This window comes from Echiichthys vipera, assembly GCF_963691815.1.
Source record: "Echiichthys vipera genome assembly, chromosome: X".
NCBI classification, from domain to species: domain Eukaryota; kingdom Metazoa; phylum Chordata; class Actinopteri; order Perciformes; family Trachinidae; genus Echiichthys; species Echiichthys vipera.
In genome coordinates this window covers 35,982,439-36,009,204 of record NC_139825.1, presented here as the reverse complement: position 1 = coordinate 36,009,204, position 26,766 = coordinate 35,982,439, and the positions used below count along the sequence as shown (strand labels likewise).

General features: G+C 38.8%; 1 protein-coding gene across 1 annotated transcript in view; it reads left to right on the top strand.

Annotated features, from left to right (window-relative positions):
• Positions 1 to 26,766, top strand: part of ell2 (elongation factor for RNA polymerase II 2) — a gene marked incomplete at its 5' end in the record, with an annotated part of 38,965 nt that overhangs the window by 5,389 nt on the left and 6,810 nt on the right. Inside the window, 7 exons of the mRNA XM_083939619.1 lie at positions 4 to 109; positions 13,809 to 13,856; positions 15,100 to 15,224; positions 15,338 to 15,501; positions 24,903 to 25,162; positions 25,856 to 25,980; positions 26,677 to 26,749. Of these exons, the coding sequence (XP_083795745.1) occupies positions 4 to 109; positions 13,809 to 13,856; positions 15,100 to 15,224; positions 15,338 to 15,501; positions 24,903 to 25,162; positions 25,856 to 25,980; positions 26,677 to 26,749 (901 nt within the window). The remainder of the gene's footprint in view (positions 1 to 3; positions 110 to 13,808; positions 13,857 to 15,099; positions 15,225 to 15,337; positions 15,502 to 24,902; positions 25,163 to 25,855; positions 25,981 to 26,676; positions 26,750 to 26,766) is intronic.

Here is a 26,766-nt window from a genome sequence, read left to right as displayed (position 1 = left end):
GAGGTACGGATTACATTGTGGCCAACAAAGTGCAGATAGAGTCACCATATTACACGTCAAATTGACCGAGACAGCGCTGAAAGCTCTCGAGAGCCACCAAAACTGTAAGGTGAGTGAAAACGGTGGTTTGTTTCATTAAAATGTATCCAGCCGGGACCGTCGGGCTGACACAGCTCGACTCAGCTGCTCAACTGCCACGCACAGCTAAAGCTACACAGTTAGCTAAACTGTTGACACAGCGACTTTATGCATGATTTTTCACTGTAATTAAATGTGTCACTAAATTAACCAACTGGAGAAGGTAAAAGAGACTTTGGCCTTGTGTTCTGCTCAGGTTTTACGAACTGACAAATGCTGTTTAGCCTTTAAAACCTGTTTGCAAAGTTAGACACTTAGCCGGGGTTAGATCGAGCTACTTTAATATGAAGTCCTCTTTTTCTTGCCAACTTCACGTTAACTTACTTACTTATTTGACCCACTTACTTAACTTACTTTGAACAAATTAGGAAAGTGGTAATGTCATATCGACGAATACACTCGTCGCCAAACAAGTTTCATTAACTGATACATTAACGTAAAAGCTTAGTTAACTAATATTAACTCTAACTTCAACTATGAACTTTAACTAATCTGAACTTTACAACGAGGTTGTAACGTAATTTGCGTCAGTGGCGGAGTGGACAAATGCGGTTAAACTAAGACTAATGTAACTCGATAACAAGTTGAGTAAGTGGCGTTTCAAGCATGTCAGTGACTGGTAACTTACCATATGGTTAGCCACACAACAATCACATCACAACCTGACAGGGACATGGAGCTCACCATCCCCTTCAAAACCATTTAACTTCATTAAAACCTAGTTTGTCAAACGAGCTGCCAAATTGTAGCAACATGATGTATAACTCGAACTAACGTGATGAGCAAGTGTCTTAAAAGTTTGCATGGGAAAAAACACTTAATTTGGGCTTGTTTGCCAAATTGTTGAAATAGTTTTTTATACACAGTTTCTTCAAGCTGAATGAGGATAAGATAATCCTTTATTAGTCCCACAGCGGGGAAATGTACAGTGTTACAGCAGCGAGAGAGCATAGTGCAAATAACATAAATATACATAACATAAAATAAATGCCCATGTACTGTTTTAACAGCCGCTGTAACTACAGCTACAAATACAGTATCTGAGAGAAACAAAGCTAGCTTTCTTTAAGGTAATGGGGAGAGTTGCTTTTTTGTGATCAGTGTCGTTATGTTTACAATACTTTTCATTATTGTGCTTTTTAGCTCTCAGCAAAGTTCCTCATTAGATGTACTGCGTGTACCACAGACGGGAGCTTGACACCAGTAGTCATTGTGAAGCTTTTGAGTGTGCTAATCGGTCACTGCATTCCTGTGTAGATTAAATATAACTTGTTAAGCTTGAATTGTACAAATGGTGTAATCTTGTTGAGGTGCTACACAGGTGAACTAATTTGGACCTCTGCTGCAGTCTTTGAGTTGTGGACGCATGAAGCCAAGTTACCTGACCTGAAGTCTACCAACAACAACAACGATGTTACATAACTCACTGGGCCTTGGTCTCTGCTCAGGGCTGATGCACTGTAGCTTAGCATGGGGCTGTAGTGTTCAGAGGTCTCTGTGGCTCTGTTTTATGGCACATGGTGCGTGTCTGCATGTATGCCACACACTAACTCACACCCCTGTATTTGATACCTTTGCTCCCTGTCAGCCCCATACATTGAATTGAAATGTTGATCAATAGCACAATTTTAAAATGTAGTTAGTTTCTGACAACCTTCACACAGAGTCCTCGCTAAGTTGAAGGAATTCAACAGCAGCCCATGCTACAACCTTATTGGACGTGGTTATGTGGGTCTGTACGCTGCATTGAACGGCAGCCTGCCATCTCTTGCTGAATGAGCAGCCAAAACTGCCTGCTTTTTGTTTCTCTCTCCCTCTCAGTAATGTGTGTTGCAGCTCGACCAGTCATCGAACTATGGAAGCTGGCTATCTTTGTCTTTCTGTGGTGATGTGAAATGTGATCAGAACTGTGTGTGTGAGGACTGGTTGGCGTGTGAGTGAGTGTATGGATAGTGGGGGAGGGAGTCAGTCAGAAGCTTGGAGTATCAAAGATGACACAGGTCTTTTTTAATCTGATAAAAGTAAACATTTTATCCGAAATGTTCTGCATCTTGTTTCATGTGTGAATTAGCTAGCATATTTTATTGGGTAAGAATGTAGAGAAGCTGTTGTTAATAAAATCCGCATCCATTAAAACCATTTGATGCAACATTTCAAAAAGTATATCCGCTCTGATATCGACTAATTCGCTTTAGCTTTAAATTCCAGTCATTTCTGTATTAATATCATATACAGCAAGTTATTTGAGCTATTGTTTGCTGGGTTTCAGGCAGCTGCCATGTTTTTTACATTTTAAAATATCTGTTACATGTTATTTATTTTTGCTGTTAATGTACACTTTATTTGTTAATTAATAATAAGTAGATTTATATCTGTGTTAATTTGTTACCTTTTTTCTAATAAGACTAAATGTTTATGTCAAGCCTGATGCCTTCACTCACATGTCAGGGTATATGGTTCATTCATTCAACAGTGGTATCAGATCGGTATCGGCCAATATGCTCAGCCCAGGTATTGGTATCGGATCTGTGTATCTCTAATCTAGCCAACTGGTTCCTCGGCCTCAGCTGTGTGAAAAGCCTGGTTCTGTGCTCTCCCATCCTAACCTACAGCACCAGAGCAGCCACTGCATATTTGTGGCTGTCGGCTCCATTTCAAGAAGCCACCTCCACAAACCTGCACACCTACACAAAACAGACATTTCAGAAATATCTGCTTCAAAATATTTGCAGTATTTGAGTGTCGTCCAAGTTCCACTGGACTGTGTTCAGATAAAAGTGGGCAGTAACACCTACCTCTTAACCACTTGGAAAGAAAATAGAGGTAAAGTTGACTCACATTGTTTCTCTGTAGAGACTAAACTGAATGTTTGCTGCCGCTGTCATCAAGCAATTGGGGCTGACAGTTACTCATTGTTTCTGCAGCTAGACCAGTGCCAAATGATCAATAGAACACTGCAACTATTTGCCATTTTTAAGCACAAATGTCAAACATTCCCGAGCTCAATCCTCTCAAATGTGAGGATTTGTTGCTTTTATGTGATTGTGAACGGAATATATTTAGGTTTAAGACTGGTTATCAGACAAAACAAGAAATTTGAAATCACTTCAGGTTTAGAAAGTTGCATTTTTAAATACTATTTACTGACATACCTTCGCACCCTGTGTCCATTGGAGTGGTCATGACATATTTCTGTCACTAAACAAATAAATACTCTAATTAAATGGATCCTGATCATCCAATCACAATCATGTCATGACTTTGAGCACGCTCGGAGAGGCTGACAAACATCAGACAAGATGAACATGGTGAAGCCACTGCAGAAAGAGAGGTGAGATGAGAGAGGTGCCCATCTTTCCCCAAAATATAAAAATCTGTTCATGCTGGCCAAACAAACATGCTGTCAGTATGATTTTAACTGTTACAAGTGATGATATTTTTTTTGAGCAGAAATCATTACTTTATAGGATTCTTTCTAAGTTTGATGTCCATTGCAATGGACAATAGGACTTTAGGGTAGGGTTTAGCTAACACACACAGGTTTATTGTCAGAATATATAGAAAAAAATACCTCTAAGCTTTCCATAGGTAATGTATAGCGTCACAGTTCATGATTATTAAAATTTAGATTTTGATGATATTTGAATATTTCCTCACACTACACCTGGAAAACATAATGGGTAGAGGCAGGCTTGAAGTCAACAGGTCAGGGGTCAATGGTCAACAGGTTTAGACATCATTTCACCCTCGACATCATGAACTAAGAGATGCTGATTGTGGCGGTCCAAAATCACAAAATAAATGACCCATTACATCCCTTTTCTTTCCTCTTACTCCTCTGGGTGGAAATAGTTTTGTAGTTGTCTTTATATAAACTACATCCTGCTATATTGCGTGATTATGCATGAAATTGGGAGATCCTGTGTGTTTTGACGGTTAGCAGAGCATGGAGCGGACACGCAGTGCAGCCGTTCTGCAACGCACACGCATCCAGTGGAGTTCTGGCGTTATATGTAAGATCTAAATGGTCTCATAAGAGTTCAAGAGTAAGAATACATTAAACAAGTTTAAATGTAAAGTTTCAGAGGGGGACAGTGGAGAGGTTATATGCATGCCAGAAAAAGTTGATGTGGCAAATGAGATTGAAATAGAGGAGACCAGGGTTATTAATTAACTCTTTCAATCACCAGCCAATCAGAATTTCCACTAGCCAATTTTTTTTTCTGGTGAAAAAAAGAAAATATGAATGCAATTGATCATTTTATCAACATTGTTGGCATGAAAAACATTAAGTACAATACATACAACAAAATATACACAGCAAGTGCAAACATTTCATTTAAAGCTTGGGATCTATCTAGGGATGCTCCGATCAGCATATTTGGCGATCACAGGAATCATAAATCTGCCGATACCAATGACATAATGCATAGGAGAATAATATTTTTTCTCCTAATAAATGATTAGTCTGTATAATATTTGTTGTTTGTATATCTGGAGTTTTTTAAGAAAAATATTTCCCCCTGGGATTATTAAAATATTTCTGATTATGATAATCCTCAATGTCCTGTAATTAACAATCTAGCCTTGTGCAGCACTTAGAGTGGTAAAACCATTTGTACTACAATAAATAATAAATATAATCAATATCTTTATCTATCACCATCAACTTTATATTCGTTTAAACATATGCCCTGTCAAGATCAGTAGTTGAAATAAAATTGCTTCACGATCATTTTCAACAAAAAGAAGCATGCAGTTTACTGCCACTGCATCGCTTCATAGCCCTTAACCATAAGAAAACACAAATACATCCATACATACATGGGGCATGCACATGCAACTGTTTGCTGTGACATTGTCTTTCAAAGTGTGTGTGTGTGTGTGTGTGTGTGTACGGTCTCGTAAAGTTGAGGGAGACATCCATTTGTTAGGTATTTACGTCCGGGGGGGGAAAACGTGGCTCCGGGAAAAGCCGTCAGAGCCCCGTGTCTTCCACCACAGAAGGCTGCTTGCCAGGTCCAATTATTTCCAAAAGCTTTGTTGTTATATCCCTCCACCTTTAACAGTAAGGTTCCCTGCTGTAAGGCTCCAGGCGTCTAAATGTTTCACTCACAGTGAGCTGAGTGACGGGGTTCTTGGGATTTGTTTTTGCACGCGCTAGTTTCTCATACTCGCCGTTTTCGGTTGTGTGGCGCGTTTTTAAATGTCGGATGAGGTTCGTTGTATTAAATTCTCCTTGTTTGCCACCTCTAGGAACTTCAGCGAGTTTTACATCTTTTTAGGGAAACTGTGAAGAAATCCCAGACCGGAGAACTCACGCTGCCAGCTTCATTCATTAGAGCGGATGAACCGTCGCAGGCAATTTACGTCACACGCGGAAAACAAAACAGTCTCTTATAGTATACGTCACGTGCAGAAAAACAGTCTCGGGTAAAAAAAAAAAAAAATAAGTATACAATGTTGGGAAAGTTCATTTTCTACATTAACTAGAATTAACTAAAATTCAGTTCACAAATTTTAAAATGAACTAGTTCAGTTCATAGTTCATAATTAAACATTTTTGAACTAAGTTCACAGGTCCAAAAATGAACTAGTTCTTTTTTTCAATATGTTGCAAGTTTTTATTTTTCAATATCATTACCAAAGCCTATATGGAAAGACAGACAGCAATTATTTTATCAATTTTAACACTAAAACTATGCGTCATATTTCATCTTCATCTTAGATTTGAATCCTTTACATTAGAATTGAGGGGACAGCATTTCCACATTGTTGCTTTAACGCTTTTGCTGCTGTCCATTCAGTCCACATTGGTAGCAGCTGCAGCTTTCACACCTACAGTATATTCTCAAAAACATGAGGAAAAACTTGCTGATGAATGGTCTTTTCTAATGAGGAATTATAAAAAGGAAAGCAGGACAGTAATCCTTAAGGTGCAAATGTTTTTCCATTTTAATAATTTTCCATTTCAGTGCTTACTGAAAAGAAATACTGGAATTCTGGTTCAACAAACAAGTTACATGAATAGTAAAACCAGGAACCAGGTTGAGGTGGAAAAATTAAGGTTAAACTTGAAATACATTTTATGAAAGCTGGGCTTCGTTTCCACTTTTCTCAAAGGCTGCAGGTCTCAACCTCAGGACAATATACTGAAACCATCAGCTTGTCCAGCTGTGGCTGGGAGACTGTACGCAGTTAATGGGATCTGGGGTGAGGGTCTGTCTTAATTGTTGCTGTCGCTTCCATGCTGTGTTTTGTTTTGATGACGCATGCGGCGGTGCGACACTGGCGGCTGCTGTTGCCACATTGGGTGTTTTTTCCCCCCATATCAAGGCCTGTTTATGGTGTGTTTTAGCCTGGGTTTCACCTGGAAGGCTTTATAGAAATCTGGCGCTCTTTTGAACAAAGTTCAGCACCGATCTATCAGTGTTATTCGTTTTGTTTTTTCTCTTGTGTACATGCAGCAATCCTGACAAAACATGACAACATATTAGTGATCAAACACAAGCCATCCACGACCCGTCAGCCATTTGACATTCAATTTTATTTTCTTCGTTTCTCTGTGGATATCCTCATCCCCTGCCTCTTTTCCTCTGTCCGAACCCCCGCCGCATTTAGTTTAATCTGATTTTTTTTTTTACTTTACTTTAATAACATTAGCTAACTCTCTCCTCTTTAGTCATTTAGTTTAATCTCAACTTTTGACTTTACTTTAATAACGTTAGCTAACTCCTCTTTAGTCATTTATTTAAAAAACTTTTTTTTTAGATTTATTTACTTACTAGGGACAACGCACATTAATTAACAAGAGCAACATGTCACACATGTAAATGTGCCAGATTTAGCTATACAGGCTAATTATCGTATGCATTACCTGACAGGTTGATGACAGTTTAATCTGAACTTTCGACTTTACTAACGTTTGCTAACTCCCACCTCTTTAGTGATTTAGTTTAGTCTTTTTACTTAACTTTGCTAACGTTACCTAACTCCCTCCTCTTTCAGTCTATTTTCCCGCTTACACTCTGCTCGTTCTTCTCCTTCCTTCTTCGCTCCGTTAGTTGCCATGGTTTCTCACGCTGGTTTCACTGCAAACGGCGCTCAGCCAATGGGTGTATGAATGGGCGTCATCACGTAGCATTACGGCACAGCGTTCATCGGAAATGTAGGAAGTACTGCCACAGGGATAAGCGGAAACCATCACCATCTGCTGGAACCCTCCAACAGCGCAGCTCCAGTTCCACTTCGTCATACGCTGCCATCTTTGATTGGTGTCTCAACCTCCTTCCATAGCCTTGACAGTAACCAGGAAGGAAGAAATCAAGTGGTGTCACAGGCCGTTAACTACAATCATGGACACTTCCTTTGTGAATCCTCCAATTTATGAGGATCATCCCATGAGACCCTATGAATACACCAAACCGTATATACGAGATGAGATCTGTAACAAGATGGCCGACAACACAAATGTTTATGCCATGCAACCAACAAGTTCAGAATAGATCAAAAACTAATGGGTCTCCACCTTTCTATGGGAGTGATGAAAATGTCTAGAGTCTCCATGTATTGGGGAGCTGGTACTGCTGTTCCCTACCCACGCTGTGATACACCTATCAAGTTAATGTGCATGTTCAGATCTGTACACAGCCTCAAAACAAAGCAAACATCCACTTCAAGATGTTTAGGTCTTACCTGATTGATTGCTATGTAGAAAAACTGCCTGAGCCTTATTTTTCTTTTTTTTTGTAATTCACATTTTATTAGTTTTCAACAAGAAAAGAAATGCATACAAACCATACCACAAGTTGAACAGAGCCCAAACAGAGCCTCTACAAAAACAAAGAAAAACAAACGTACAGAGGGAGTACAATAGAGACAGTATATCTACACCAATACAGATATAAGCATACAAATGCAGACTGGTGGCAGAAGTTAGTCTAAGGGTGCAACCCACCATTGTATGAAGATGCTGTCAAGGGCCCCATATTTTCTTATATAAGTCTTCCTTCCTTCGTCTTGCAACCTAAGTCGTTTGTAGGAAGCAATCTTGGCTATCCCATCGAAACATTCCTTCACCTGTAAAACTTATTTTGTTTTCCAGTGTTGCAACACTATCGTGCACCCAGTCATAAGTGCTGTTCTACACCATACCGTCTAGTGGACAGTTACACCACTTCCCTTTGGTAACACACCTAGTAGATAAAGCAGCGGCTGTTGTACCAGAGTAGAGGACATTACAGTGTTAATAAAGGGGATAATCTTAGACCATAGTAAGTCTATCATGGGGCATGAATATAACATATCAACAAAAGTACCATGAAAAGCAACACATCTCCAACACAAGTCAGAGTTTCTAAGTCCTAACCGTGCCATTTTACACGGGGTCCAATAAGTTCTATTAATAATTTTTATAACTAATCAAAAAAGTCTGCATTTCCAAACTAGGATTTAATAATCTGCACCCATGTTTCACCAGATACCTCTTCCTCTATATCCCTCTTCCAGCATCTCTTTAGGCCTTCATAACTGGGTGACTGAGACCCCCTCAGTAGGTTGTAAAAGTCTGGTTTGTATTTCAGTTCTATATGTAGGCGGTAATTGTTTAAGATGTGACAAGATACAGCTCCGTAACTGGAGATATTTTCAAAAATCCTTCTTTGAGAGTTTGTACTTTCCCAATTACTGATCAAAAGAAATAAACTGGTCTCCATAAAATAAAATCCCTGATATAAAAAAAATCACAACTAGCCCATGAAAATATTTTTTTTTACCTATCTACCTGTCTCCTGTGAGAAGGTGAGGATTGGATTATCATAGGGGACCACACAACTAGTTTAAATAATAAAGGCCTGAGTCGGGTAGGGGTACTTAATTTCCTTCTCTATAGACACCCCCACAGACACTTGGTCAGCTGACATATAATTTAGACCGGTGTTTGAGACAGAAAGCATAATGATATCAGGCTATGTGAGGGAGGTCCTCCATCCTCCATAGCGGCATAAAGTTTTGTCTGATTTATATATGTTTTTTTAACTGCCTATAGAAAGATGTACACAGCTTCATTATTTTTCAATAATGCGTTGTGCGTCAAGTTTAATGGTAGCATATCACTAATGTAATTAATTTTTGAGAACTATTACCATCTTTAAAATATAAATTTTACCTAGAAGTGACAGTCCCAATTTTGTCCAATTTTGTTATATAAGCTTAAATTTTATAAATTAGTGGGAGAAGGTTGATTGTCATAATACTATCCAGCCATGGAGTGATCTTTATTCCCAAATATGTCAGACCAGATGGCTGCCATATAAATTGCCATTCCTGCTTGATACTAAGTGGACAGATTGCTTCAGACTTTGACAAATTTATTTTATAACCAGAAGCACCTGAAAATTAGTGAATCAGAGTGAGGATGTGAGGCATAGTAATAAAATATCGTCCCCCTTAATGCTAATTATATTATTATTTTGCCCGATAACAATAGCTAATGGTTCCAGGACCAGAGCATGTAATAAGAGGGGCAGAGTGCAACCCTGCCTTGTCCCTCTATGAAGCTGAAAAGGAGGAGAATTCCTGCCAGTTGTTGCTACATATGCCTTGGGGTTGTAATATAATAATCTAGCCCTTTTAATAAAAGTGGAACCCACGCCAGATTTTTCTAATGACTGAAAAAGAAACGCCCACTCCACCCTGTGGAATACTTTTTCAGCATCCAGCGAAGAAGCTACTGTTATGTCTGTTTCCTTTCCAGCTTGCCACATGAGGTGGAGCAGCCTGCATGGATTATTGGGTGATGTCATATTCTTAATAAAACCAACCTGGTCAGGGTGAATAAATTTGAATGAATGGATTTTGGTTTAAAAAAACTCTAATCTGGAAGCTAAAATCTTGGCAAGCAATTTAGCGTTGACAATGAGTGAAACAGGGCGTTAGTTGCCACATTTCTGTGGGTCCCTGTCTGAGACTATCTGAGAGAGAACCTTTCTCTAAGCCATACTTAAAGACTCTGTACAGTTTTGGGGCAAGAATGTCTGAAAAAACTTCAGCTGGGAGGCTGTCTTCACCTGGAGATTTCCCACCCTGCAGGCCCTGGATAGCCCTTTTAACCTCTTCCAATGTAATGTCTCCTCCAGTTCCTGTTCCTCCTGTGATAAAGTTGGCAATTTACAGTGGATAACAAATAACTGATATCTTGAGTATTAGTGTTGTCTGATTTATTAGGACTTCAATAAAATGTGGCAAATATAGCATTTATGTCCATGTCGTCTGTTTTTAGTTCACCTTTGTCGTGCTGCACCCCAGATACAATTGCGTTAGCGTACTGCTACTTTGCTCTCTGAGCAAGAAACCTCCCTGTTCTCTCCCCTTGTTCATGATATTTTTGTTTAATTCTGAATATATATTCGACTTTCCTCTATAATATAGAATTGTATTCTACTTTTAATTTGTTTAGTTCCAGAAGCATGGCTAGTCAAATTGAGTGGAGTGCATATTTTCCTTTTTTTAATGTCCAACTCCAGTTCATGGAGACGTTGAACAGATCTTTTTTCAAATATGAACAATGTTGAATGAGCCGACCTCTAATAACTGCCTGAGCAGAGATGAGTAAAATCTCCACTTAGTGGGCCGGCGCTTTGGTAACTGGCCTAAGCGTAGTGCCGTCCCCACCGGTACATGATCGGATATTAAAATTGTTCCTATCGTTGTTTGTTCAGTGATAGAGCAACACATTGATATCAGAAAATAATCTATTCTTGAATGAGAAGTATGTGGATGGGAATAAAAAGTAAATTCTTTGTCTGAGGGGTTGAAAAATTCTTCAAGCATCTACTTATTCTAGCTCCTCTTCAGTTGCTTTTCGTGCTTGCAAGGGTCAAGTAACACCCTGTTTGTACGTTTTATCAACCCTAGGATCTCTAAATTTGTTGTAAGTCCCCACCTAATACTCTATATGAATTTCCAAACTATGTAATTGTATTACTAATATCTACAAAGAAACCTGGCAGGTCTGCTGTTGGAGCATATATGTTCATAAAAGTACACCTAATGCCAAAAAGTTCAGCATCCATAGCTATCCATCTCCCCTCTTCATCTGATTATTGTTTGAGTATTTTGACATTAAAATTCCTCTGTATTAAAATGGCAACTCCCCTCTGACTAGAGCACCCGGCACGATAACTTTCCCTACCCAATCCATTTGCAGTAATAACGAATCATTCTTTTCCAAATGAGTCTCCTGTAGAAAGATTAGATTCGGGGTTTTTCTGTTTACGGTATGATTGAATCTTCCTCCTTTTGATGGCTGAGTTTGCACCCTTAACGTTCAGTGATGTCAATCTGACCAATTCACACACAATTTATCATTAGCTGTATAATATAACCAATACTTGTAAGCATTTATCCAAAGATATTTACAGATCCCCTGACCTCCGGCTAAACTCCGACCTCCGGCTAAACTTGCATAAAACACTGAAAACACTGAATAACAAAGCCCTAAGACAATGTATATATGTATATAAAAACAACTGTGAGCCATAACAGAACCTGAGGCTCTCCTACTCTAACTTAACTGAAATACCGCATCCGCATGAAAGGGGCACTTGGCCTGCCCCGGCTCCCCTCCGCCCCACTCCCCCATCTTTTCCTTTTTCATATAACCACAGCTGAATATTATTATGTCAAATATTAATGAAAAACAAAGAGTAAAAAAAACAGTGCACATTCTATACACACAAAGGCTATTCAAAATAATAACCAAAAGGACTCTATATTAATTTCCTGTAAATGCACACGCTTTATAGGAAATGCTCATTAAAGAGAAGAATACGGCAATAGCGTATTCATGTCCATGTAAGAGCAACTCATCCTCAAAGTCAGTGTATAGTCCTCTCTGGAGACAGGTGTGGAAGTAACACACTATGAGTCTGGTGCTTTATAATAAACACCCAGGAGAATAGTTAATAAACATACCTATATTGGTCTATATTTTGACTTTCAACCCAGAACAATGTCCTATATTCACCTTCCCATCTGGCGAGGTGAAGGTGAGGGACCTGTTGTTTGCAGAGACTTTCAGAGTCGCTGGGTACACTATGAAGTATGACATCCCCCGCTCCTGGAGCTGCTTCTTTACCATGTTGAACTGCCTTCACTGCTGAAGCACATCTTCAGAAAGATCCTGAAAGAAGGAAATCCTGTTGCCTTGCCATTCGATTCTCCTCTTCTTGCGGGCCGCTCGAAGGACTGCTTCTCTTGTGCTGAATCTCAGAAAGCAAGCCAAGACATGACGGCTGCGCCCATCGTCTCGCTTCGGGCCGACCCGACGGACTTTTGCCAATTCAAATCCTGCATGCATGTCTAGGTCCAATTTTTCAGCCAAAATATGAAGCATGAAACCACTTAGAACCTGTTTCTCTGTGTTTTCAGGTATGCCTGCCACACACACGTTATTTCGCCTGCCTGCCTCTTATAAGTATGTAACTTTATCCTGGAGCCTTTAAAGTTTGATAAGGTGGAGTCCAAATTAGCTCCTTGGCTATTACTAGCGTCCTTGGGGTCAGAAATCCTGGTTTCAGCCTCCGTCACTCTTTCAACAATGGTTTGTAGCATCTCCAGGCCTGTTTTCATGCTACTCACATCAGATGCAATCCTGTGAAACAGGTATTTGATGCTGGCAAGTTCGGACATCGTGTTGTCAGGTGTGGTCTGTGTCACGGCCGTAACAGTCGGATTTGGGTTCTGCGCCATCTTGTTCTCTGTTCTTTTTTTATTGTTTCTATGAACGAGGATGGTTTTGCCTAGGGTCTTGTGACATATTTAATGTTCGCCCTTTCCAAAACTATCGGGCAAAGTTTAGTCGATATATGACTGCTATAACATGTGGGTAGGGAAGCCTAGCAGAGCGGAGCCAATGTGCAGCCATGTTGGTGTTGTGCCTTACCGGAAGTCCTCAACCTGATTTTTTTAAAGGTTTTTATGACATTTTACATCCATCTCGTCCTGACATAACGCATATTAATTTATTAAACACAAATTACCAAAAATGTGTGTTTTCCACTTTGTTTTTATGTTGGAGAGTCAGAATCAGTTCGTTGGTTGTCAGACAAAACAAGCAATTTGACATCACTTCAGGTTTAGAAAGTTGCATTTTAAATACTATTTTCTGACATTGACCAAATGTACTCATTAAGCAATAAAAACCTGCAGATAAATAACCATAGGTTGCAGCCCTGCATAAGACATATTCTCAAATCATATTAAAGGCATAGCATAACACTGTTAACAGAGTCACAGTCGCATGAAAATAAGAGTTTGTCTTTTTGTGATGCGGGTTCATCAGGTTTTCTACATTGCATTAAGAATACAGATAACTCCCTAGGTATTTTCTTTTACACAGGCACAGACTGCATGTGCATGTCAGCCGTCACCTAGCTGTCGGCTGTAGTCTCCACACCATATTTTAAAGCAACATTTAATGGATGTATTTTCAGAACTGGCTTTGAAATATGCTTGGTGTTACAGGACCTCAAGGCTCTACTGTTTCCATAACCAAATGTTTGGAGTTCTGAAGTGTCAGTCAAATAGTGTAGCGAATTCTGCAGCTTCTAGACCACATTTACGTTTCTAAGTGTTGGGGTAGGGGTTAAACTGTTTCTTTTCACTTTCAGAATGTACCTTCTTCACGGCCAACAATTCAATTCAAGGGGCTCCAGGGGGTAAGTACTCCTTGATACCAATGCCACTATTGATTTTGATCATAATTTCCATTTTTTTTATTGATTCTGATCAATTTTCTGTGTGGATAAAAAGAAGGCCTAAACAGGTTTTCAGTGTCAGCACAACTGTTTTTTTTATATCCGAGTCTGACTACAGTGTAGATGAAACAACAAAACATTTGTACAGCATTCAATTTCATTTAGGTAGGTCAAATAAAAAAATTGCTCTCTTGATTGATCCACGTTCTTTGCAAGCTGCGGCTGCCGCCATCTTGGCACCGCCGTCTACTGACGAAACAGGACATAGGACGTCAAAAAGCAAAGTCAAAAGAAGATAGCGTCATTTACTGTTTGAAAAGTGTATCTCAATTAATTTTTAATGTCACCGATATGAATTGTCACAAATTTGTAACGCAGATTTACTGTCTTGCGGAATAAAGTTACAATCCTACTCATTAACAGACGAGCTGCTCGGTTGGGAAGCAGTGGCACTCATGGATAGAGTGTCGTATACATGGCTCTGCATAGAAAGATGATTCAGCCCATTACTGGTGTTTACACCATTACTTGAAATATTCTTTTTACAGACAGCGACAGTTGTCATTTTTCTTTGTGAAATTAAGCCGCTTTGGACTATTTCTTCCTCTCCACAATGACTCCTTTTTGTTGCAAGTTTTCAGCAGCGTAGTCACATGAGTTTGACGTCATTGTTTTTGCAATGCACAACTTTCATAAAAAAGCCATGCCAGTATTGATAAGCTCAAAGGCATATGATTCTGATTCTAATTTGTTACCTCTTTTCTCGATTCTCATCCGTAGTTGTAGTAATATCGATGATGGAGTAGTTAATTTAAGCTTGGTAATATAAGCTGTGCCCCCTTTGCAAATTGTCTACTGCTTAACAGTAGTCCATGATGCACATGACTAGCATACGGCCTCTTCTTAGCTGCTGAGACCTCAGGGACCTTCCTGTCTAAGGGCTTGCTCCCATGTTCAAACAGCAATCCCCATAGCTCAGATGTAGGCTCTGCCTCTGTATAATGTGTGCATACAGATAGACTGAACTGTAAGGTGAAACCAACCAAGATTTCAAGGAGGTTTGGCATATGGCAGTTTTATATTGATATTGATACCGTGTATTTGAGTGTTCATTTGACCTCAATTATTAACTCAAATTTCTAGATGTATTAAAGATTCTATAACTTGTCTTACTCACCCTTTTTTTGTGTGTCAATTTTTACAGCGCATTAAAATTCCCGAGATCGATTCCTCCTCAGACACCTTCCACAATTTTGATTTCTACCTATCTAATGTTGGCAAGGACAACCCTCAGGGAAGCTTTGAGTGCATCCATCAGCATGTGTCAAGGTAATGGTAATCACTGGTCCGCTGAATCAACTGTTACTGTCTTACCACACATTGTTAGAAGGTAATCCCTCTCTGCCTCACATTTGCCTTTCGTTCTGCCTCTTTGTTTCCAGCTCAGGGGACTCACACCTGGAATTGTTGGCGCCAATACAGGACAAGCTCACAGTGTGTGCGACAAATGACTCCTACGAGGTGACCCGGGCACGCATGACCCAGGCAGTGGAGGACACACGTGAACGTGGGACCAAAGTCATCAAGCCCGGGGGCCAGTACAGAGGTAAGGCCCCCGCTGCAGTCACATGCCAGGTTGGATCTGAGCATGGCTTTACATCCTCACAACACCTCTCTTCTCTTTTCAAACCCTTTGGCCCTTTTTCCGGAACTGAATAGGTGTTAGTTAACAGCGTGACTCCATTCAAAGCCGTTCATGAGACTGACTGAGCCATTTTGCCATTGCAGTCTTTTCCAGATTAGCAGTCTGACTGATAAGGACCAAAGGTTGCTCTTGAAGCTATTTTATGTTTTATTGACACAAAGCCTGCCAAAAAATACTGCAAATGTACCAGCGTAGGCACAAAGTGATGCTTCTGTTTAGGACCTATAACTTTTGACCAAGTAGGACTTACTTTTTGTGCTTCCCAGACACTTGGGCAACTAAGCGTGTGCAGACAAGTTTCCTGTCCACTATGTCAACCAGTGCCTAGATTTTAGTCACAAGTGGAACAGAAAAAGTAATCTTTTATAATTTAATTTGGCTTATCACTATCTTCAGCCTCATTCATATGTCTTATCCAACTCAGAGCAGAAAAGGCAAGGGATATGCAACAAAACAAATTTCTGGTGTCATTTCTCATGGCAGATGTGTTTTTCCCTTTCCTGCCTCATTTTCAGCATCTGTTTTTTAATCTGACCAAAGACTTGTCGTACAAACGCCTAATTACACAACATATACAGGCTCAAAGGATGGAAAGGAAAGACAGGCCCACTGTTAGAAAAACTCATGACACAAGGACCATTTCGTATCCAGAATGAAGTTATAATAAAATTCCATATTTATTTTTGTACAAGAAGAGAGGGCAGTCCTCAGAGCCAAGTCGTTTTAACATGTAGTTGAACGGTAATGGTTGTTGTGGTGATATATTTAGAAAACATAGCAAGCTATGTCGGCTTCTCCCATAGCAATTGGCAACTCTCCTGCTGACTCCACAACACACTTTGTGAGAAAGGTCCGTGTTCTCACAGGAAGACACAAAACAATCAATACAGCCAGAGTTCTCGCATATAACTAATAATAACATGTTGACTTTTTGTTCCATCACCCACACAATGCTAAGGTATAAATACCTGCTCACAATGAATGAGTGTCATGCTTTTTTTAGTGTGAGTCTACTGAGATAATATGGTAAAGATGAAAAATATGAGCGTGTCAGTAAAGGAAACTACAAAGGTCTCTTATCATGTGGAAATGGTTTGGCTATCAATGGTCTAATAAATCACAGATGCAACACAATATGTATTTTACTCTTTTCTTATTTTTATGGCAAGCTGGTAGACTGCGATTCTGTTGAAACATGTTATGTCAAAAGACACAAGAACAATAGTATGATGAACATAATGTATACTGTGGGTAATGGGGACAGGACTAGATAAGCTTTTTCTTCTCCCACCTTTGATGATTTATCTAACTGACATGCCCGAAATAAACAAATAAATAAATAAATAAAAAACAGTGGATGAATTTTTTTTTTAATCTGTCAAACACAGGGGATGCATATATTATACAGTATAATTAGTTTATTGGTTGCTGTTAATTAAAACAAATTGGAATCATAAGGTACCAACAAAAATAGGGTACCAACAACAATGGAGGCACTGTCATTCAAGGCTTTTTACCCCTATGCAGAATCCATTAAACCAAAAATATGTACAGCGTTTATTGTTTCTTTCCTCTGGTTTGAAAAACATCAGCACCAAGGAATTTGCTCAGTCCTTTTTTTTTTCTCTTTGTTTGATTTTTTTCTCTTCATTTATGAATTTAAATGTAATTATGTATTAATATTATTTTTTCTAATAAGTAACAATTCAGTCAATTCAGTAAATTAATATCTATGTATTTGCTACTTTTTTTTTTTTTGCAATCTTTAAGTGAAGCCTGATGTTGCCTTACACATAAAAGAATGATCCCAGTCACTTCCACACATCGAGGCCTGCAGCTTATTTATTAAACACTGGTATCGGATTGGTACACTGTACTGGCTGATACCCAAAGCCCAGGTGTTGGTATTGGATCAGTGCATCCCTACTTCTTAAGTCTGGCTTCAAACATGGACAGATGCATAAACATTGTACATTTTTAATTTTGCTAGGTGGTTTGAATATGGAAGTTCCTAGGACTTAGTATTTCCTGTCTGAAGAGATCAAAATGTTGCCTTTTTAGAGTAATAAATTATTTATTTGAAGCCTAAGGGTGTGCTGACCTCCTTTGTCCCCTGTGTATTTCCTGTCCCAAAAGTTGCTGTATGTTTCAGTTGGTCAGGAAGGAAGTGGAGCTTGTAGTATGGAATGATGTTGGCCTGTCACACAGTAAACTACAGTTATTGTTTATCTGTAAATGACAGCAGTCAACGTCTTGACCATAGAAATAGAATGAGTAGAACAAACATTCCCATTCAAATAAACAGAGCAGGATGGTCAGAGCAGCCATGTTTATGTGTACCGTTGCAAAGAACTTTAACGATTGTAGCGGACTAACTCAAAGTGAACCAGTCAAATGACCACATCAAACTGCTTAGTGTGTGTCTGACGCTCATACTGTTTCTATTGTCTCAGACTCTCAAAAACAAGATTAGGAGAGTAAAAATGAGCAAGAAAATGCATCTAGGAGACATGAAACTGAAATCTAACTATATTTGGATATGTGCTAAAGTCGAGAAAAATGCTCAGCAGATTTCTCTACTTTGGAAACAGATGACAGGTGTCTCTGTCTATCCTTTTGTAAAAATGTCCTATATATCCTATGTGATATTGATCTGTGATTATAATAATTAATAATTATTATGATTGGTAAATATATAATCTAAGCATTCTGTTTAAGATTTATTTCCCAAACTAAAATATGTTTTCTTAATAAACTACTACTATTAAATTATTTAATACAAAGCAAGTTGACTATTCAGTTGGATCTAAGCCTTTGTCAAAGATTTCTTTCTATAAACCAGAATCAAAAGTCTAGCTCAGTCCACAAATTGAATCCATGAGTTAAGGTGGTAGAAGTTCCTGTTTATTTTTTATATTTCATATATTAAGTAGATACAGTGTTGAAGTGTGATCTGGCCAAGTCTCATCTCCTCAAAGTGGGCAGGTCAGCTACTTGGTCAGTTTTGCCTTTGGTGTGCAGAGAAGCTCTTATCTCTTCCACTCACACCAATAAGTTAGAAAACTCTGTCTCCAGAGGTAAAATAAGACAGCCAGCTGTACTTTGTTATGAGTGCTTGTATTATTTGGAAGGATTTCTCTTAATGCAGCTTTCACTTTTTGACATTTCTCTATCTAGAAGAGTTTGACAGTGGCCCTGTATGTTTATGAAAAGCTGTAATGAATCTCAAAGTCAACTTCTTCTTTGAATTCACTTTATTACAGATAATTCTACAACAGTTGAAACCTCCTCAGGCCTGTTTTGCTGGGCCCTGGGGATACATTTGCAAAAACTGGCCCAGATAGAAACTGGGAAATGAGAGGAGCAACAGAGAAAGGGGTGGGACATGAGATTGTAGCAGCTGGTTTGGAGTGAGAACCCCATTTACTAATGCAAAAGGGGCCTTTAGCTTCTTCTTTTCACAGGCGGTAAATTTCAGGTCTCTAGTTTTACCATTTTTAGTCTGTATCTTTTAATGAGCAGCACAACCCTTGTTTGAAATCAGTCACATTTATTTTATTTATTTATTTATTTTATCAGGGAGAAACATATAAAGTAATTTCAGCACCGTTACACACACAGAGCTAAGCAAAAGCATGTATTTGGACAATTGTGCTAACATATTCTCAAAGCTATTACTGTCCCTTTCATTTTACGATGTAAAAATAGGAACATTTGAACAAAGAAAGTCACATTTACTTATTTTTCCATCAAGATTTATAGACTGGTACTTTAAACCATGTAGTACAGGTACTTAAAGCAGTTCCGGTCTCCATGATCTTATATATCTGATCCATTTTAAACCACCAACTCTTAAATTTCTCCAAATGCATCTTAAGATGAATGTCAGTCTCTCCATGATGTAGATTTCGTGAACAGCACCTTGTCAGTCTTCCAGTGTCAGTGAGTTGAGTTGTAGCCATTTCCTTGTTAAAGCTTTCTTTGCTCCAATCATTAATATCTTCATTACATATTTGTCTGCTATGAAGAAAAAGAAAAATTCCTTTATTAGTCCCGCAACGGGGAAATTCATTTTTTTTCTATGCCGGAAAGATGAATGTTTCAGACAATCCCAAAAGAAATGATAATGGTTCGCCATATCTGAACCACACATCCTCCAACAATTTGTTCCACTACCTTGATGTTGTGGTTTTCCATTGTAATCTTATAGTTCAGAAAGTTAATAATAATTATGGATCTCAGAGGGTCTCCTTTTCTCTGTACAGGTCAAAGTGCCCGGTGCGCCCATTCGATATGAAGATCTACATCTTCCGTCAGAGACAATCCATGTTTCAGCATTTTTCTGACAAACTCTATCATTGAGGACGTTCTTTGACCCCTCCGGGATTGAACTGAGAATGAGAATGTGTCGTCACGACACAGCGCCCCCGCCCCCGATATGATGGTATTCGCCATCTTGGCAGGGTCCCGTCAAACGTGTTCTTTGTTTTTGTTGGCAGAGGCAGAACTCTTCACCTTGCATTCACAACGTTAATGTATCAGTGTACCACTAAAAGATTTATTCCCGGACCGGAAAGAAACGTATACTGTCTCTGAAAAAGCTGACAGCACACCTTTCAGCATGACAGCACACATCAAATTACCAAAAGCAACATGTTTTCCCCAATTGGGGAAAACATGTTGCATGTAAGTCATTCTGAACTGTCTCTGAATTGTGTCTGAACCTTCAGTGCAGCTTGGCCGCTGAGCCCATGGTGGCATATGAGAGCGCAGTCTCTGCTTGGTGCTGGTTGTAAGTTTGTCCCTGTAAGGGACCTTTTCTTTTGCCTCATTCTTAATCTAATGAAGCCTTCAAGTCCTATGGAAAATTGGTAAATACCAAAATCTGATGTGAAAATTGCACATGAATACCCCCTTGTGATAATTTCCACTGGGAAACTTGTAGAATATTTTGATAGACGAGTTGCTGAGTTGAGTTCATATCGGAAAACCGTACACATTACATTAGAAGAAGTGTCGTCATGAATAATTATGAGTCTGGAGGGCTTTACTTTCTGGATTTTAAAACTTTAAACAATACATTTAAAATGAATTGGGCAAAACATTTTCTAAAAAAATCCCACCTAAATCTGGAATTTTATTCTTATTTTATTTAATATTTTCTCTCGTTTTGGAGGCCCTCCATTTTATACTGTCCTGTAATTATAATGTAGAAAAACTCCCGGTTAAACTGTATTTCATAAACCAGTCCTTCTTGCCTGGACTCTCATACATAAGCACAACTTTTCCCCTCACCAATATATTATGGAACAATAGAGATATCATAGGTAAAAATAAGTCCCTTTTCTTTGAAACCTTCGGAATCCGGATGTGGCTGGTGAGTCAGCTGCTAAATGAGGAGGGAGTATTGATGTCTCACAGAGACTTTTTGTCACAACACAACCTCAGTAATGCTATTCCATCGGGCACTTTAATGCTTTTTAAAAATACTTGTACATCCTCATCTAGACATGTATCGGTCCCATATTCAACTGACTCTACAGAAGGAAATATATGTTTCTCTCTTACCCAAAAGTATAATAAAATAAAGTATGAGCCAAAAATATATCGTTGCTATCCCTTATATTACCGTTTATTCGAATCGTCTCACAGATCATATTAATTGGAATAATTTTTGGATGCTTCCTAACAAGTTTTTAAATCACAAATAAGGTTAAGGAGGTTTCTTACAAAATCATACACAAATATTATCCAGCTAATCATTTTATGCAACAAAAAAAAAAGGCATTAATATTAACTGGTCTTTCTTTAATTTACATCCAGATCACTTGTTCATTTGTTTTGGCTTTGCTCTTACACCAAAAAGCTATGGGTAGACTTTAGCAAATTTATTATTGACTCTTTCACTATAGATTTTATATTACTCTGGGAAAATGTTGTTTCCAAAATTACCCTTAGCAAGAAGGAAAATGTTACTTTTTAATAAATCTGTTTTTATTTATTGCAGTATTTCATATTCATAAAAGTACATTTAAGAAAACCCCACGTTTTAAAAAGAATGGAATTTTACTTAAAACCAATCACAAAATCAGCAAATGAAAAGCCTGTTAAAACCATTGACCGTTGTAGTATCTATGAGAACTTATTTTAAATAAAGCTGTTAAAAAAATTGTTGCAGAGATGATGAGATGACAACCTTTGACCTTTTCATCATGGCAAAGCGCAACACAAGAGTCTACTTTATTACAACAACACTGTTTTTGAGCTGGTAAGGAAGACTATGTGCTTCAGATAAGGGTAGACCAATCTTACGTACATTAGCGATCTCTTTTGTCATTTGACATTGATCTATAAAAATACAGCATTTATTTACCGTTTGTGTTTTGATAAATCCTCTTCTCGCTGTAGCTGATAAATTAAGCAGTCTAAAATGGTTTTCCCCAAGTAACAGATCAGGATCTGTGGGTCTGCCATGTTTCATTTAACTATGACAACAAACGCACTTGAACACAACGCAGTGGTAATTTCACAAGCGAAAGGACCATCTTTTCCATAGCACGTGAAGGCAGCATTATTCTTATTCTTCAACGCTCTGTTAGTACATCATACGCTTCGTTGATCTGACTAGTTGGTTTGGCCTGTCTATCACCAACTTAGGTGGTGTTTTGTTTCAACGTCGCGTTCCCCTGCCTATCGCCCAGGTCGCCCTCCTCCATTACTTCTTCTATTGAATGCATTCTGTCCTCTGTGTCCTACTTCGTTGAGTCTCTTTTTGGTTTTGGTGATCTCTTCTTTGATTTCCTGGAGTTGATGTTTGCTGTCTTGTATTAATATTTTATCAGTGAAAATGTTTTTTAGGTTAGCCTCCATGTTAACTTCGTCTTCCTCTCCGCTATCATTAGATGACTCCGTTTTCCATGTGTTTCGGTGTTCTGTGCAAATTTCCCAAGGTTGGCTTTCCTCTGCCTGTCTCGCAACAAAGTCTTGCCCCTAACCATGCTGTTCCATCAGTTTTAAATCAAGTTTGTCAAATTAATGGGCACTTCCCCAAAGAAATCTAAGTCAAAAGCAACTGGACTTGGTTATTTGTCTAGGTATTAAACCTCTACTTGGATCTCCACACCAGACAGTTGTCAGATGCGTAAATTAACTGATGAAGCCTCTTGGATGAGAGGTGAAACGTCTTCCTAGACAAATAACCAAGTCCAGTTGCTTTTGACTTTGATTTCTTTGGGGATAAGGTAACCTGGACAAATAACAATATAAACAGGCTTAATGGTTACTTAAATCCTAGTAGTCAGAAGAGATTCTCTCCTAAGGGGCATTCACATGATAAGCTTTTTGCGCTGGATTCACCGCGAGCTACGGTGCAGAGACCCAGTAAACGGCTAAATCAATGTTGGTATTAAAACAACTGCCTATTCACAAACCTGGTGTGACTGCTTATAAATCTCCAAGAAAGGTAGTGGAGGTGCGCCCAATTTTACCCGGGGCTACAGTGTTTACATTGTGTTTAAGAAACCGGAGTATGCCCTTAACCTGAATATAATCAGGTTTTTAAACGGCATGTAAACACACTCAGTGATTAGAACCCAAGACACCTCTGCTCTGAAGTGCTTAGTCAGGGTGCCTGCACGTTCTCCTGTACCGCGTCATGCTCATTATGAAATTCCAAAGCTCTTTAAGAGATTATGGTTAAAGAGAGGAAGAGAAAAGATCACCCCCTCTCATGGTTAAAAAGCAAAGACTAGAAGCAATGTGAGGAGGTTTACCCTTACACACTTTGCGTCATCTATTGAAAGATTGCTGCAGGTAAAAAGCTCATGTAACAAAGTTTCCTCCTTCAGAAATGATCATTCAGTACATCGAACTTATTCAGAACAAAAGAACACAGAACATTAAATGCCACTGGTTTCGGGTTTAGTGGCGACAAAGATCACAGCTTAAAGGCCCCTACACATGATACGTGGTAAAAACGCTTTGTGCCGGCCATTCCATTCATTTCCTATTGATGTAGCAAATCAGTTGAACTTTGACCTAGTTTCCACTGACCTGTCAAACGTGCAACAAATGAGACAGAAGCTTTGAGTGTGACGCTTACATTTCCTAGACAACCAAAAAGCAACACCAAGCCCAGCAATCTTGGCCGACATTACTGTCTTTAAGAAGCTGTAGTGGGCTCTGTTTTAAAGCTAGATCAATATTCAATTCGCACAAACCGTGTCAGCTTGTTGGGAAGGGGGCTAAATAATCCAAAGTGATTCCAAGTGACAACGTTTTGGCGAAGCGAAAAAGTGACATGGCTGTTTTCAAAGGGGTCCCTTTACCTTTCACCTCAAGATATCTGAATAATAATGGTTTCTGTTACCCACGAGTCTCCCCTTTATAGACATGCCCACTTTATGATAATCCCAGGCAGTGAGTGGCAAACACCGTGCAGGTTTTCTTTTGCAGCATAAATGTGTTCTTTTCACCAATTCTAAAATTGTCAATTAGAAATAAAAATGGGGTCCCTAAACTCACAGTGCCTGCTTTCAAAAGTTCTGGCCCTTGAACAGATGTAGTTGATGACCCCTGAACTAGACTCTGTGATGTAATTCAGTTTTCTAAACTAGTCTTAGTTGATACAGAGAACTGCCATCCAGTATACAGTGTAATTTAGCGGTGGCCTCTTGTGACTGGTTCTCTAATGGTAATTGTCATTAACATTAGCTTAACTGGGAACTTCTTGGTTAGAAAAACTGAGAAAACAGTAATGGTTTTGTGGCATCACATGCAGGCAATTTATCCCTGAAATTTCATGAGGAACCACTTATAACTTCACCCTGTGTAACCTTTAGATCCAGTTTGACTTGGCCATTTCAACTTCCTCAATCTATGAAATATTTCTGGTATGTTTTTTTCCCTTGCCCTTGTTTTTTTCCGTTAACCTTGTAAAAATGAAAACAGTCCTATCTCATTGGCTTCTTTTCAAGTATGCAGTGCTTATGGCGACCTGAAACTAAGGGCAAAGGGATGTTCCCCTGCTTTAGGGTTAGTGCCACAGAGTCGATGTGTGGAATCAAACTCCACATGACCTCAAGCTCCTCTTATCATTGTCATGGATGGGTGGTGATGTTTGTAGGTACATATGACACTCAGTGAGTTGAAGATGGTAGGTAGGAGCGTTGTTGAATGAATATGTGAATATGACAACATAAAAGTGTACAATGATGATGATGATGATGATGATGATGATGATGAACTTCCCTAAAGGGAAGAAAAGTTTTATAACATTGTCTTTTATCTTGTGTCTTGTGTAGGAAAGCAAGTCCATATCCGTAAGCCAGCTCTATCAACTGCAGATGTGGTCCCAGAGCGCAAGCGCTCCACACCCATAAACCCAGCCAACACTATTCGTAAGTGCCTTTCCAACAACCCTGTGTCCCAGCGGCCGTTCCGGGACCGCATCATCCACTTGCTGGCGCTCAGGTCCTACAAGAAGCTAGAAGTGCTCGCCCGTTTGCAGCGGGACGGTATCAACCAGAAGGACCGAAACTCATTTGGAACCACCTTGCAACAGGTACTGTATGACAGTGGTTCACAAACCTTTTTATAATAATGTAAAATAATGTACCCCCTTTTTGAAATATTTTTTCCTCCCAGTAGCCCCTGACCAGCACTAAAACATTGTTGGTATATATAAAATATGTTATCAAAATTACATTTAAATTTTTTAATTGTATTTATTATGCTATAATAATTTTAGGAATTATGCCTGACAAGATTTTTTTAATTAACATTTTAAAAAGATCTTTCATACCCTTTTGCAGTACTCCAAAGTACACCTGGGGGGTATGCATATCCCCTTTTGAGAAACGCTGCTGTAATGTCTCTGTTTATGAATACCATAATATAAGTGTGCAACTTAAAATGGAAGGGACCCAGTTATTAGTATTTACATGAAGTAATAACCTCTGTTTTTACAGAGGATAGGAATTTAACAGTAAGAAATTTGTTCTAGTAGTAAGTATGTCATTGTATTTAATTTACATGACATCAAGGTACACCAGTCTGTGGTTTCTGAGGAAATCCGTTTCATAGTATAAAGGCATCATTGGCTTTGACAAGAAATAACCACTTAATCGTTAAACATTATTTGCATGCGCAGATGTTCGACCAGCACAGGAAATGAAAGAAATGTAGTTTCTGTACGTATACGTCTCATGCTGTCAGTGTTACTTTTAAACTGTTTGTGTCTTTGTGTACGAAACAGGTGGCAAACCTAAATCCCAAAGAAATCACATACTCATTAAAGGACTTTATTTATCGTGATGTCCAGCGAGACTGGCCTGGCTACTCTGAAGATGAGAAGACCGAGGTTGACCGGATCCTGGCTCGGTACAGAAATGGCCTATTAGAATTTTTTTTTTTTTCCCCCTCTGAGTTTGAATACATTAGTACATTACATTACTTGAACTAATTAGTATTGTATGGGGTGTAACTACACTTAAATGTAGCTAATAGTTTGAAGTGTTAGCCTAGCCCTTAGTGGTCTGTGTTGAAAACATGCCATCATTTGATCATATTGATCATATAACTGACATGAATTCATCACAGCTGTTTGACCAGAAACTTTTAAATGCCATCTGACAATCCAACAATAGTTTTAAGGTCTATTCTCATTTAGTACACAAGTAAGTTTTTTTTTTAGGCACAGTTGCAGAAATAACTACACAGTGCATTCAAGTTGATAGTTTATTTAGTGTTCCCTATATAAGGAGAGCTAAATGGCTTATATAGACATCTGAGGTCTAAATGATGTTGCATTAGTACAGAGAGAAAGTTTAGAATGTTTTTGGAGATCATTTATTGTAAGTTTTCCCAGTTAAAGATGCCTTAAAGAGTTTAGTTTTAAACAATTAAATTAATGTTATGTTTGCATTTAGTGTTACACACCAACCCAGTTAGGACACTTTACAAACAATCACTTTAACAAATGTATCAATGCTTCAGCAGGTCCTTGTATAATGATACTTTAGGGATGGACCCTAATGTTACCATACTCCCTACTGACACCTCACCTTTCTTTTACAGCAAATTAGGTCTTCCTATTGAGACTCTCTCATCAAGCAATTCTTCCAAAAGCAGTGTGCCCACATTCCCCCAGGTATCTGAGCAAATACA